Source organism: Macaca thibetana, chromosome 10 (assembly GCF_024542745.1).
Source record: "Macaca thibetana thibetana isolate TM-01 chromosome 10, ASM2454274v1, whole genome shotgun sequence".
Lineage (NCBI taxonomy): Eukaryota > Metazoa > Chordata > Mammalia > Primates > Cercopithecidae > Macaca > Macaca thibetana.
Genome location: NC_065587.1, coordinates 62,604,271 through 62,619,595, shown reverse-complemented (window position 1 = coordinate 62,619,595; position 15,325 = coordinate 62,604,271). Strand labels below are relative to the sequence as shown.

The following is a 15,325-nucleotide window of genomic DNA, read 5'->3' as shown; positions in this document are numbered from 1 at the left end:
TGGTGACAACACATACATATTAACATTTTGCAGGACATCTGCACACCCGTTTTAGCTCACCAGCTACCAGTTGTGACTGTGCTCTGCTCTGGGAGACGGCTTAGCTTTGCATAGGACAAAATTCTAATCTAGTTTTGCGCAGTTCTTAGGAATTTGTTACAATGAGACGGGCCAGGCTATACAGCCCATTGCTATGAATAAGTAACTTTTTTTTTTTTTTTTTTTTTGAGGCAGAGTCCCATTCTGCTGCCCAGTCTGGAGTGCAGTGGCGTAATCTCGGCTCACTGCAACCTCTGCCTCCCGGGATCAAGAGATTCTCTTGCCTCAGCCTCCCAAGCAGCTGGGATTACAAGCGCCCGCCACCACACCTGGCTAATTTTTGCATTTTTGGTAGAGACGGGGTTTCACCATGTTGACCAGGCTGGTCTCGAACTCCTGACCTCAAGTGATCCGTCCAACTCGGCCACCCAAAGTGCTGGGATTACAGGCGTGAGCCACCGTGCCCAGCCCCTAGAAATAACTTCTTTTGTTTCAATTAAAAAAAAAATGTGCTGAAACGAGCTGAGGATATAGGAGCTTAAAAAATTGACAAGTTCGGGATTTCGTTTCCCCAAACCTCTTTGTCTAGCTCAAATCCACAGAACAGGGACAAAAGTCGACAAAACCCATCGGTGGCTCACCCAGAAAGCAGGCAACGCGGGCGGAACAGAGCCCGTTGGTTGCTCAGTGCGCGTCACTTCCGGGACTCAGGGTCGCGGGGAACTACTTCCAGGGGAGCGGCGCGGCGGCGCGGGAGGTGAGTGCAGAGGCCTCGCGGCGGGGCGGGAACCGAGAGAGAGCCCTGCTTGTCGCAGCGGTCTGGCTTTTCCGGCCGGCGTGTCCCCAGCGGCGCCGCTCAGCGGGCCAGGCTGTCGCTCCGCTCAGGGCCTGAATAAGTTCCCGCGGCGGTCGTTCAAAAATTACTTCCGGAGGGGAGTTTGAGCCCCCCGGGAGGCGGAGGGCCTCGCCTGGTGCAGCCCTGCGCTGTCGTGCGGAGGCTGGACCAGAACCCAGGGCTCCTCATGGCCTGGTCCGGGCCTTTCCTCCCACGGGTGGAGCAGTAGGAGAACCCTGAGCTCCAGAGTGAGTCTGGCTAGGGTTGGAATCCATATGGCTGTGTTACCGTGGGCAAGTCACGGTTCCTATCTGGCCCTCAGTTTCGTCCTCTAAAATGGATATACACTCTTGTACTGCGGGTAAAGCGAGGTGGTAAATGTGAAGCCCTTAGTAGGTGCACAGTGCGTGTTTGTTGGACGAATTCTTTTTAAGAGAAGCGAGAAATGAATATGAGAAACACTTTTAAAATGGTGACAACACATTTAGATTAATAATTATATTTTGCAGGGCATCTGCACACCAGTTTCAGCCCACCAGCTACCAGTGTGACTTTGCCCAGAGAAGTGGCTTAGCTTTGCATTCTAATCTAGTTTTGCGCAGTTCTTAGGAATTTGTTATAATGGGACAGGCCAGGCTATACAGCCCATTGCCGTAAAGCGGTAACTTATTTTCTTTTTTTAAAAAGCCATTCTATTTATTTATTTAGAGATGGAATCCCTCTGTCGCCCACGCTGAAGGGCAGTGGCGGGATCTCGGCTCACTGCAACCTCCGCTTCTTGGGTTCATACGATTCTCCTGCCTCAGCTTCCTGAGTAGCTGGGATTACAGACGTGTGCCACCACGTGTGGCTAATTTTTGTATCTTTAGTAGAGAAAGGGTTTCACCATGTTGGCCAGACTGGTCTCAAACTCCCGACCTCTGGTGATCCACCAGCCTCGGCCTCCCAAAGTGTTGGGATTACAGGTGGGAGCCACCACACCCAGCTTTTTTTTTTTTTTTTTGAGACGGAGTCTCGCTGTGTCCCCCAGGCTGGAGTGCAGTGGCCGGATCTCAGCTCACTGCAAGCTCTGCCTCCCGGGTTTTTACGCCATTCTCCTGCCTCAGCCTCCCGAGTAGCCGGGACTACAGGCGCCCGCCACCTCGCCCGGCTAGTTTTTTGTATTTTTTAGTAGAGACGGGGTTTCACCGTGTTAGCCAGGATGGTCTCGAACTCCTGACCTCGTGATCCGCCCGTCTCGGCCTCCCAAAGTGCTGGGATTACAGGCTTGAGCCACCGCGCCCGGCCTTTTTTTTCTTTTTAATTAAAAAAAAAAAAAAAGTTCAAATAGAGATGGAGTCTCACTATGTTGCCCAGGCTGGTCTCGAACTTCTGGAGGCAAGATATCCTCCCTCCTGGATCTCCCAAAGTGTTTGGGATTACGAGCGTGAGCCACTGTGCCTGGGCTAAAACAGTAGCTTCTGACACTGGTTTCTACTCCCCAGTCTGTTTTCAGTTGAATTTTCACAACAGAATTTAAACTTACTTCATTAGAAGCCAAGAATGGCCTACTAGCACAGTACACAACGTTGGGAGATGGTAAGGCCTGTGGCAGTTGTGAAATCTGAGTTTTTTAGTCTTAGGAGAAGATTTAGTATTTGCTAAGTCTTGAGAGCTATACTTGTCTCAGTGGTTATTTATTTGTTTTGAAATGTTGACCCATTCTTTTTTTCCCCAGTAACATTTTTGTTTTAGAATAATTTTAGATTTACAAAGTTATCGCAGAGATACTTAAGTGAGTGCCCATATAGCCTACATTTCCCCTATTATTAACATCTTACATGTTGTCACAATTACTGAACCAATATTGATACCTTATTATTAACTCTAATCCGTACTTTATTCGTATTTCCTTAGTTTTTCCCTAATGTCATTTTTCTGTTCCAGTGTTATCCGGGGCACCCTATTACATTTAGTCATCATATCTCCTTAAGCTCCTCTTCTCTGTGATCGTTTCTCAGACTTTCCTTGTTTTAGATGAACTTGAGGGTTTTGAAGATAGTACTGACTGGTCAGATATTTTGCAGAAGGACCTTTAATTAGGATTTGCCTATTTTTGACATGAGTAAGATCAGGGTAGTAGGTTTTGGGGGAGGAGGACCACTGATAGGGTTTGGCTGTGTCCTCACCCAAATCTCATCTTGAATTGTAACTCCCATAATGCCCACATTTGAGAGGGATCCGATGGGAGGTCATTGAAACATGGAGGTGGGTTTTTCCCATGCTATTCTCCTGATAGTAAGTCTCAGGAGATCTGATGGTTTTATAAAGGGCAGTTTCCCTGCACATGCTCTCTTGCCTGCCGTCACGTAAGACGTGCCTTTGCCTCCCCTTTGCCTTTCGCCATGATTGTGAGACCTCCCCAGCCATGTGGAACTGTGAGTCCATTAAACCTCTTTTATTAATTACCCAGTCTCGGGTATTTCTTCAAAGCGGTATGAAAATGGACTAATCCAACCAAGGAGGTAAAGTGCTGTTCTCATCATATCATATCAAGGGTACATACTATCATTATGAGTTATCATTGACATCTGTTGACTTGGGCCACCTGGCTTGAGGTAGTAGTCAGGCTTTTCCAGTGTAGAGTTACTTTTCCTCCTGCACTTTCTGCACTGTACTTTTTGAGAAAGTCATTATGTACAGCACACATTTAAGGAGTATGGAATTATGCCCTATGCTTAAAGGCAGAATGTTACGCAAATTTTTTGGAGTTCTTCTCTGTGGGACATTTGTCTGTTCCCCTATTTATTTTTTGCTTACAGAGCCATTTATTTGTATCGGTGTGAACTCATGGATTTGTTTTGTTTTGTTTTGTTTTGAGACAGCCTGTTGCCCAGGCTGGAGTGCAGTAGTGCAATCTTGGCACACTGCAATCTCCACCTCCCGAGTTCAAGCGATTCTCCTGCCTCAGCCTCCTGAGTAGCTGGGATTACAGGCACCCACCACCATGGCTGGCTAATTTTTGTATTTTTAGTAGAGTTTCACCATGTTGGCCAGGCTGGTCTTGAACTCCTGACTTCAGATGATCCACCTGCCTTGGCCTCCTGAACTGCTGGGATTACAGGCGTGAGCCACCACACCTGGCCTGAACTCATGGATGTTTATTTTATACTTTGGACCAGAATCCAGTGCTACTTTATTTTGTTGCTCAAATTATTCCTCCATTGGCCATTGGGAGCTCTTCCACTTGGCTCCTGTATCCCTTTGACATATCCCCCTCTATGTGTTTTGCTTTGTTTTGTTTTGTTGAGCACCTTCTTTCTATTCCAGACTCATCTAGTGTGTTTCTGCCCCAGTCCTAGAATTAGCCATTTCCCAAGGTGCCCTGGCTCCTTTTATTGGAGAATGGCCCAGAAAACAAGATCTGGGCTGTAGGTACGCTCAGTGCTTCTCAATGTCCTTGCTTCTAGGCCTTCGCAGTGGACAGAGCAAGAGACATATATATAGATGCCCAGATGTAGAAGTATTTCCATATATAACCACCTGTATCTGTGTTCAGCTAAACATAACTGATGTCCAGCTCTTATCATGACCACGTGGATTGTTCTAGCTCAGCAGTCCCCAACCTTTTTGGCACCAGGGACCTGTTTCGTGGAAGACAATTTTTCCACAGACTTGGGGGTGGGGATGGTTTTGGGATGATTCAAGTGCATTACATTTATTGTGTACTTTATTTCTGTTACTATTACATTGTAATATATAATGGAATGACCATACAACTCACCATAATGTAGAATCAGTGGGAGCCCCGAGCTTGTTTTCCTACAATTAGACAGTCCCGTCTGGGGGTGATGGGAGACAGTGACAGATCATCAGGCAATAGATTCTTATAAGGAGCACTCAGCCTAGATCCCTCACATGTGCAGTTCACAGTAGGGTTTGTGTTTCTATGAGAATCTGATGCAGCCGCTGATCTGATAGGAGGTGGAGCTCAGACAGTAATGTGAGTGATGGGGAGCGGCTGTAAATACAGATGACGCTTTGCTTGCTCACCTGCCGCTCACCTCCTGCTGTGCGGCCTGGTTCCTGACAGGCCATGGACTGGTACTGGTCTGTGGCCTGGGGATTGGGGACCCCTGTTCTAGCTTCCTTTTCTTTCTTTTTTTTTTTTTGAGACGGAGTCTCGCTCTGTCGCCCAGACTGGAGTGCAGTGGCGCGATCTCGGCTCACTGCAAGCTCCGCCTCCCGGGTTCACGCCATTCTCCTGCCTCAGCCTCCGGAGTAGCTGGGACTACAGGCGCCCGCCACCACGCCCGGCTAATTTCTTTTTGTATTTTTAGTAGAGACGGGGTTTCACCGTGTTAGCCAGGATGGTCTCGATCTCCTGACCTCATGATCCGCCCGCCTCGGCCTCCCAAAGTGCTGGGATTACAGGCTTGAGCCACCGCGCCCGGCCTGTAGCTTCCTTTTCTTGCTTATCTGTAACCTCGAACTCCACCTGTGATGAACCCGACTCCCACCATTCACCATACATTTACTTAATTGTTCATCTTAGCATACATGTATCATGGTTTTAGAATTGCTCCGCCTGTATCCCCTGTGGGAAACAACTTATCAGCTAGAGTACAGTGTGTATGTGCAGTTCCTTTTGCCTTCAGTCTTACGGCTCCACTCATTTTCAAAGTTACTTAGGTCAGCACCCTATTCCCCTGCCACCCTTTCAGTGAAGTTGTTTAATACATTTAGATTCAAAATGTCACATTCTGCATTCCATCCTGGAACACCCTGACTTCATGCGTATGTGTGTTGGTGTGTTTTAAAAACCGGGTCTCACTATGTTGCACAAGCTGGTCTAAACTCCTGGGCTCAAGCAGTCTTCCTGCCTTGGCCTCTCACAGTTCTGGGATTATGGGTGTGAGCCACTGCCACGGCCTTCCTATGTGTTTGTAAAAATATTTGCATACATTAAAAAGTTTACGCTTTGTGCTGTCAAGTTTTTTGGGTTTTGACAAATGCTTAATATTTTGTATTCCTAATTATGGTGTCATACAGGATAGTTTCCCCTCCTTCAGGGATTATTTTTAACTTCTTTCAGATTTCACCTCAGCATTCCTGTTGCTTTTCTCCAAAATATATCTATAAGCTGAGAATTTACCACCTCCATAGCTACCACCCTGGTACAAGTGTGTCTTTTGACTGTTAAAGTAGCCTCTTCACTGGTCTCCTTGCTTTCAGTCTTGTCCCCTACAGTCTATTGTCAACAAAACAGCCAGAGGCATCATTTTTTTTTTTTTTTTTTTTTTTTTTTTTTTTTTTTTGAGAAGGAGTCTCGCTCTGTCACCCAGGCTGGAGTGCTGTGGCCGGATCTCAGCTCACTGCAAGCTCCGCCTCCCGGGTTCACGCCATTCTCCTGCCTCAGCCTCCTGAGTAGCTGGGACTACAGGCACCCGCCACCTCACCCGGCTAGTTTTTTTGTATTTTTTAGTAGAGACAGGGTTTCACCGTGTTAGCCAGGATGGTCTCGATCTCCTGACCTCGTGATCCGCCCGTCTCGGCCTCCCAAAGTGCTGGGATTACAGGCTTGAGCCACCGCGCCCGGCCCAGAGGCATCATTTTGAAATGAGTCAGACCATGTGATTTCTTTGCTAAGAACCTTCCAGTAGCTCCCTTTTCACTCAGAGAATGGCCAGAGTCCTCATAACGGCCTGCAGCTTGCTTACTTGACTGTTCTTGATCATGACGCTTATTCCTGCCTCAGGAACTTGGCCCTTGCTGTCCCTCCATCCTGGGATACTCTGGCAGATGTTTAAATGACTTATTCCTTTGCTTTCTTCTTTCCTCTGTTGAAATGTCACCTTCGCAGAGAGGCCCTTCCCCGACCACTTCATATTAAATAGTACCCTCTTCCTCCTTCCTGTATGTATTGTAATACTCACCCCTGACATTGCATGTGTATGTGTGTGTTTGAGTACTTCCAGTTGAATGGAAACTCCGTGACAAGGACTAGACCAGTGCCTGGCACATAGTAGATTCACAGTAAATATTTGTCCAATGAATTAATGTCTTCTGTCAGCAGTGTCTGGCACTCAGGGGTGAACTTTGCAGTGTCTAGTAACCTCACGAAATTATTTGCCTCATTCAGTAATAAATAATTAGGCACCTTTTGTTAAATTCTGATAGAGGTATGAAAGTCTCCCGGTGTATGAAAACCTCTACCCGTAAGCAAGTCTGGAGCAGGACAAGGCTAGAGGCCAGGATAGCAGCTCTGCCCTGACTCACCAGTAGAGTCTAGGGAAACCTCGTGGCCTCTCAGCTCCTCCTTGTTGTTAAATGATGACGCTGTTGGTTGAGGCATCTGCTCTTGCTTTCAAGGTGGGAAACAGAGGCATAGGCTTAGTCATTTACCAGATATTTACGAGTCAGGACCTGGCATAAACTCAAGATATACTCAAGATCCTTGCTGTTCAAGAGATTACAATGGATCAAGTAGAAAACAGTAGATTCCAGTGTAATATTTCTCAAAGAATAAGAAATAACATTCTAAAATTTGATCCAGCACATACATGCTCAGATGTAGATGGGTGTTTAAAAAGCTTCAGCATATAATACCGGCCCTTAATGTGATACTCTCTGATATTTTCTATTGTTATTTACCTACTTAAATAAAGTGCTGCCTAATAAAAGAAAAAATGCTGGTTGCAGCCCCCTAAATGGTTTTCGTGGCTCACTAATGAGCCACAGCCTACAGTTTGAAAACAATTGACATAGTGGGTAAGAGCCCTGGCTCTGGAGAAGCCGGCCCCTTTGAATCTTGCCTTTGCCACTTACCAGCCAGGTTATCCCTGGGTAGCTCACATAACCTCTCCAAGCCTTGGTTTCGTCATCCTCATTAGTAATACCACCTCCCAGCGTGGTGGCGAAGTGCATGAGTTGCTGCCTGTAAAGTGCTGTTCACAACACCTGGCCATTCATTTGCCGACTGCTGCTGCTGCTGGGACAATGGCCGGGGAACAAAGCCTGTCACAGCGAGTTGAAGGGGTAAGTGTCTCCTAGTTGAGATCTGCAGGATGAATAGGACTTGTTTGACTTTGGTCATCAGGAAAGAAAACTCAGAAATACTGGCGGGAGAGCTGGGAAGTAAAGCGCAGAGGTGCAGAGAGAACTAGATGAGAGCTGTACAGCGCACACAGTATGTGTAGAGCAGTTTGTTTTCCAGAACCTTTTCACAACCAGCCTCCTATTATACCTGTGCTGTCCAGTAGGGAAACTGTGGCCACATGTGGCTTTTTATGGTTAATTAGTTAAATAAAATTAAAAATTTAGTTTCTCTGTAACCTCATTTAAGTTTTCTTTTTTTTTTTTTTTTTTTTGAGACGGAGTCTCGCTCTGCCACCCAGGCTGGAGTGCAGTGGCGCGATCTCAGCTCACTGCAAGCTCCACCTCCTGGGTTCACACCATTCTCCTGCCTCAGCCTCCCGAGTAGCTGGGACTACAGGCACCCGCCACCTCGCCCGGCTAGTTTTTTTTGTATTTTTTAGTAGAGACGGGGTTTCACCGTGTTAGCCAGGATGGTCTCGATCTCCTGACCTCATGATCCGCCCGTCTCGGCCTCCCAAAGTGCTGGGATTACAGGCTTGAGCCACCGCGCCCGGCCAACTCATTTAAGTTTTCAATAGCCACATGTGGCTGGTGGCTACCATTTGAAGAACACAAATACAGAACATTTCCATCACTGCAGAAAGTTTTATTGGACAATGTGTCAGTATACCCTAACAAAAGTCTTGTGAAGGAAGTAGGTAGGGCATAGATTTTTCTTAGATACTTTATTGTTTCATAACAGTCCAAAAAATTAAAACTCATGACTTCACCGTAACAGCAACTATTTATTTCTGTGGCCTCTTTTGATCTTTGGCCCATGAAATCAGCTTGTAGATGGTTCCAATCATAGTGTTTATACAATTGCTTATTTTTTTTTCAATTAATGTTACTTTGCAAAGACTTTCCACTGAGCTGATCCACAATGTTTGTGTTTGCCATGTTAGTGAAGAGGGATTATACGGTGATGTACCCTCACTGGGTTAACTGCTTGCTGATTGCTGGACGCTGGCTTGCTTCCTGTTTTTCGGTATTATGAATAGTGCTGCCGTGAACTTTTTTCTACCTGAAGGCTTTTTCTTCTTTTGAATTGTTTCCTTACTATAAATTCTAGGAAGTAAGTTATTCAGTCAAAGGATATAATCACTATTATGGCTCTTGTTATATTTTGTCTAATTGCCTTTTTTTTTTTAAAGGCCTAAATGTATTATAGGTATTATTCTTGCTTGGCTCATGAGAACATCCTGTCTCCAGAGGTCAAGGGATTATTAGCCCGAAGTGTAGCTACTTGCAGATAGAGCCGGGGCTTTTGTCCTCTGCTTCCCGACTCTTGCCCTATCTTTCTATTGTACCACTCCAAATATTTATTATCACAATGTTGCTGTTAGTAGTAACACTAGTGAATCCGGGTATTTATAACCTCATAAAGCTTGTTACAGCCTTAAGCAAAAAGCTTGGGGCCAAGGGCATTTTAAAAAATGCACACTTTATGAGGTGCAACTGCGGAGAAATGAGAACGCATTCTTAAGCGTTGGTATTCACGTGGTGGTGCTGGTAGAGGCAGTTACATTTCTTCCAGTGAAGCTGTTCTTGCAGCCGCCTTGGAATTTACTTCAGGGCCAGTTTATGAGCCACCCCAAGTAATCTGCTTGGAGTCTGAGCATCATACCTTGTATTTGACCAAAAATGGTATTCCTGAGCTCAGTGCCACCTGATTCACTGCACTTGGAACCAGATGATGTTGGGCTCTTTCCAGAAGTCAAATCCTTCCTGGGAGGATGAAGATCTGCCAGCTCTGAGGATTCTGGAAAAAAAAAAAAAAAAAAAAAAAGAGCCTCAAGCTTTGAAGGCCATTTCCATGGTAGACAGACTGATGTGAAAAGTGGCCATCCTGTTGCCCCAGGCACATGACCTTCCAAAGTGACCAGGTTGAAAGGGAAGCAATATCGTGTGTGAGTCCTGCTCTGTTTACCTACGAAGGTCGTTTTTATTATTCTCGGTGACTTCATGTTGGAAACATGGTGCAAAGCAGTGAAGCAGCAGAGCCAAGGTGGAGACAGGCCTTTTTTTTTCAGATGGAGTTTCACTCTTGTTGCCCAGGCTGGAGTGCAATGGCGTGATCTCAGCTCACTGCAACCTCCATCTCCCGGGTTCAAGCAATTCTCCTGCCTCAGCCTCCCAAGTAGCTGGGATTACAGGTGCCTGCCACCATGCCTGGCTAATTTTTTTGTATTTTTAGTAGAGATGGGGTTTCTCTGTGTTGGTCAGGCTGGTCTCAAACTCCTGATCTCAGGTGATCCGCCCGCCTCAGCCTCCCAAAGTGCTGGGATTACAGGCGTGAGCCACCGCACCCTGCGAGGCAGGTCTTTAGGATTGTCTCTACCCCAGGGCTTCCCCATGGAAATATACAAGCTATGTATAATTTTACATTTTCCAGTAGCCACATTTAAAAAGCAAAAAGGGGCAATGCCTGTAATCCCAACACTTTGGGAGGCTCAGGCGGGAGGATTGCTTGAGCCTAAGAGTTTGAGGTTACAGTGAGATATGTTTGTGCCATTGTACTCCAGCCTGGGTGACAGAGTGAGACCCTGTCTCTAAATAAATAAATAAATAAATGGGTAAAAAGAAACAGATTTTTAAAAAATTGTGACAAAATATATGTAACAAATTTACCATTTTAACCATTCTTAAGTTTAAGATTCAGTGGTATTTGCAGTGTTGTATAACCGTCATCACTGTCTATTTCTAGAACTTTTTCATCTTTGCAAACTGAAACTCTGTACCCACTAAACAGTAACTCCCCGTTTCCCTTCCCTCCAGCCCTTGGTAACCTCAATTCTACTTTCTGTCTCTGAATTTGCCTGTTCCAGGTACCTCATATAAGAGCATTCATACAATATGTGTTCTTTTGTGTCTAGCTTATTTCATATATATTTATTCAAAGCTCATAATGTTTTCAAGGTTCATTCATGTTGTAGCATGTATCAGAATTACATTTCCTTTATGGCTGAGTAATATTCCATTGTATGTATATACTACGTTTTGTTTATCCATTTTTCTGTTTATGGACTCTTAGTTATTTCCATCTTTTGGCTATTGTGAATAATGGTGCTATGAACATTAGTATCTTGAGTCCTTGCTTTCAATTCGATTTTTTAAAATTTTAAACAGGGTCTCTCACCCTGTCACTCAGGGTGGAGTGTAGTGACGCAATCACGACTCACTAACTCACTGCAGCCTCGACCTCCCAGCTGAAGCAATTCTCCTGCCTCAGCCTTCTGAGTAGCTGGGACTACAGGTGTGCACCACCATGTCTGGCTAATGTTTAAATTTTTTATAGCGACAGGTTCCCACTCTGTTGCCCAGGCTGGTTTTGAACTCCTGGGCTCAAGTGATACATTTGCCTTGGCCTGTCAAAGTGTTGGGCTTACAGACGTAACCCACCGTGCCCAGCCAATTGTTTTTTACGTGTATTTTTTGGTGTCATGGTGGGATGGGGGCAGGGTCTCGCGCTGTCACCCAGGCTGGAGTGCAGTGGCATGATCACGGCTCACTGCCTTGAGCTCCTGGGCTCAAGTGATCCTCCCACCTCAGCCTCTGGAGTAGCTGGGAATACAGGAGTGAGCCACCACTCCTGGCTAATTTATTATTTTTTTTGTAGAGATGGGGTCTCGCTATGTTGTCCAGGCTGGTCTCGAACTCCTGAGCCCAAGTGATCTGCCCACTGTGGCCTCCCAAAGTGCTGGGATTACAGATGTGAGCCACTGCAGTCATTTCAACATGTAATCAATATGAAAACATTATGAATGAGATAGATTACATTCTTATTTTCATACTAAGTCTTTGAAAATGGGTGTCTAATTAGCATCTAAATTCAAACTCGCTGCGTTTCAAGTCGTAATAGTCGTGTATGGCTCATGGCCACCATATTGGATAGCTCAGACTTAGCAAAACATTGCATTGTGGCACAGATCTCTGGAAACACAAAGGGTTTTAGATTCAGATAGGCCTGATTCCAAAGTAAATTTGCCCCTTTATCATTGGGATGGGCAGAAGAAAGCCACTGATGGGTGCTGTGGTAGAGGGGGAGCAGTTCAGTCATGCCAGTGAAAGAGGAGGGTGACAAGAAAGGCATGTTGAAGAGATGACACTTGAGCTCAGCCTTAGAGGCAGAGTTGGGGCTTTGTCAAGCAGTCAAAGTAGGAAAGGACATTCTTTGCAGAGTATGCAGCTTGAGCAGAGGCCCAGGATTTTGAAAGAGCCCAGTGCTCTTGGAGAACCACAGCAGTTCTTTCAGCTCTACCAGGATATTAGGAGCGGGGGCCCTGCCGAGAGGAGAGGCTGGAGAGCTGGGCTGAGGCAGGACCTTGCACCACTGGCCACCACTGCCCCTGTCATTCACGCCATCAGCAGCTCTTGTCTGGCTTATTGGCAGGGGCCTCCTCCTGGCTCTCCCTGTGTCCACTTTGCCCCTCCCCTTGTTGTCCCTCCTCCATTTAAAAATGGAAGTCAGATCATGTCACTTTTCTGCTCAAAACCCTTCAGTGGCTTTACATTTTACTCAATCAAATTGGAGGTATCAGGGTCTGACCCCGTTCCTCTCTGATCTTACCTCCTTCCACCCTCCCTCCTGATCACTTCTCTCCCTGTATTGGCCTCATTTCCCCACCCTGGGGCCTCCACACTTGCTTTTTTCCCTGCCTGGAACATGTTTCCCTCAGATTCTCAAATGGCTCACTCTCTCACTTCTTATCTCTTCCACTCTATTCCCATCTCTGTTCTTCAGAGACAGCCTTCTTGTCACAAAATAAAGTGATGCCCTTAAGTTTTTTCCAAAATGCTTATCACTACCTGGCATATCACATCTCAATGTGTTCATTGTCTCCTTCCATCCTGAGCATGTAGGCCCCAAGAAAGCAGGGGTTTGTCTGTTTTGCTCATTCTTCGGTGCTTGGTATTCAAGAAATACTTGTTGAATGGATGACTAGATGAATAAATAAACAACAAAACCTGAAACATGGCAAGCCTTTAGTAAATGTATGTTGATTTGAGATTTTTGTTGAAGTGCTTCCCTTTGCATTTATTTATTTTTCTCAACTTTATGTTTGGAAAACATCAGACGTACAGAAAAGTTGAAAGAATGGTTCAGTGACTAACCATATGTCCCCAGCTTAGATTCAAGAATTGTTAACATTTCACAATTCCTGTATATATTCTTGGGGGGATGTGTGTGTTTGTTCAAGCTAAAAGTCAGTTGCTGGGTGCGGTGGCTCACGCCTGTAGTCCTAGCACTTTGGCAGGCTGAGGCGGGCAGATCACCTGGGGTCAGGAGTTTGAGACCAGCGTGGCCAACATGGTAAAACCCTGTCTCTACTGAAAATACAAAAATCATCCGAGTGTGGTGGCCCATACCTCAGCTACTCAGGAGGCTGAGTAATCTCAGCTACTCGGGAGGCTGAGGCAAGAGAATGGCTTGAACCCAGGAGGCCAAAGTTGCAGTGAGCCGAGATCATGCCATTGCATTCCAGCCTGGGTGACAGAGTGAGACTCCATCTCAATAAATAAATAAATAAATAAATAAAAGTCAGTTACAGAAATATGACACTGACCCTTTGCATTTACAAGTTGGCTCTGAAGAGTGGCGAGTCAGAAGAGACATCAGGCAGCCAGCAACTTGGGCCATGGCCTCTGACCTAGACTTCTCACCTCCGGAGGTGCCCGAGCCCACTTTCCTGGAGAACTTGCTACGGTACGGACTCTTCCTGGGAGCCATCTTCCAGCTCATCTGTGTGCTGGCCATCATCGTACCCATTCCCAAGTCCCACGAGGCGGTGAGTGTTTCCTTGGGAGCTTGAGCTCCTCTGAGTGCCAGGCTGGATTCTGAGTACTAACAGTAGATGCCACCGCAACTAAAATCAGCGGGGTCTACAGTGGGCCTTTTTGATTTAGCGCGCCCCTGAGTTCCCACCTGGTGGGTTGAACCACATAGTTAATACTTTATTTGTTCATGTACCCATTAAGGAGATTTTTATTTAGTGCCTACTACATTTCAGATTCTGCTGAAAGATGTAGTGTCTGCACCTGAGGAGCATCTAGTCCTTGGGAGGAAGGCAGATAACAAAAATATACCCCCATGTGCTCCCATGAGAAGTACAGAGTACATCGAGGGTATATAACAAGGGGGAGAGACCTGATCTTACCCTGGGCTGTGGTCCCTGACAAGGAGACAGTGTTTGAGCTGAGACTGAAGGAATGAGCAGGCTTCTGCCAGGCGAAGTGGGCAAGGGGCGAGGGCAACATTCCAGGGAGAGGGCATTGCACGTGCAAGGGACTCAGAATAAAGGAAGGGGCTAGTTCAAGGAACCGAATGAAGGTGACTGTGGCCAGAGCACAGAGGGACATGATGAGAGGTGCAGCCAGAGGTGTGGACAGGGGCCAGAGGGTTTTAAGTATGAGAATGATGTCAAATTGGCTTTTTTGTTGTTGACTCTTCCTCTGTAAATATCTTCATAACTATACACCCTCCTTCTGCCCATTTTCTTGCCCACTCATTTGCTGATGGCATTGATTTGTTGGAGAAAGCAGGTCATCTATCATGTGGGATACCTACATCCCAGGAATTGGCTATTGCTTCTCTGTGGTGTCATTTAACATGTTTCTCTGTTCCCTGTGTTTCCTATCAACAGGCGTTCTATGTAGAGGACTGATTCCATTCCAATCAGGTTATTGGGTGTGAATACCTCAGAGCTGGTGCTGTGTACTCCCTACTATGTGGCATCAACAGGCATGTGATGTCTGGCTGCTGCACATTTAGAGATTCTAGGATTGATCGGTGGGTTTAGGTGGTACCAGCTGATGAAAATCCCCTGTCAGTCTTTCATCTAAGTGATTTTAGCATCCATTGATGGTCGTTGCTTAGATCCATTATTTCCTTCTGCATCTGTTAGCTGGAATTCTTTTTTTTTTTTTTTTTTTTTTTTTTTTTTTTGAGATGGAGTCTCGCTCTGTCGCCCAGGCTGGAGTGCAGTGGCGCGATCTCGGCTCACTGCAAGCTCCGCCTCCCGGGTTCACGCCATTCTCCTGCCTCAGCCTCCCGAGTAGCTGGGACTACAGGCGCCCACAACCGCGCCCGGCTAATTTTTTGTATTTTTAGTAGAGACGGGGTTTCACCGTGGTCTCGATCTCCTGACCTTGTGATCCGCCCGTCTCGGCCTCCCAAAGTGCTGGGATTACAGGCGTGAGCCACCGCGCCCGGCAGCTGGAATTCTTTAACAAAGACTTTTTCCTTATCACCTGTATGATTACTCTGAATTACTCTTCATAATGAAGAGCAGGAAAAATGCTTGGTTCTTTCCCTTTATTTATCAATTTTCAAAG

At 46.1% G+C, this 15,325-nt stretch overlaps 1 protein-coding gene across 14 annotated transcripts in view; it reads left to right on the top strand.

Annotated features, from left to right (window-relative positions):
• Positions 1-15,325, top strand: part of MANBAL (mannosidase beta like) — a 634,273-nt gene that overhangs the window by 604,670 nt on the left and 14,278 nt on the right. For 8 of the 14 annotated variants that reach the window (XM_050807398.1, XM_050807395.1, XM_050807393.1 and 5 more), the window contains exons 2-3: positions 771-796; positions 13,574-13,779. In XM_050807398.1, the coding sequence (XP_050663355.1) occupies positions 13,630-13,779 (150 nt within the window). In that variant the 5' untranslated portion in view covers positions 771-796; positions 13,574-13,629. Of the gene's footprint in view, positions 1-747; positions 797-13,573; positions 13,780-15,325 lie in introns of those variants that run through there. The other 6 variants (XM_050807399.1, XM_050807392.1, XM_050807391.1 and 3 more) reach the window with 3 other exon arrangements.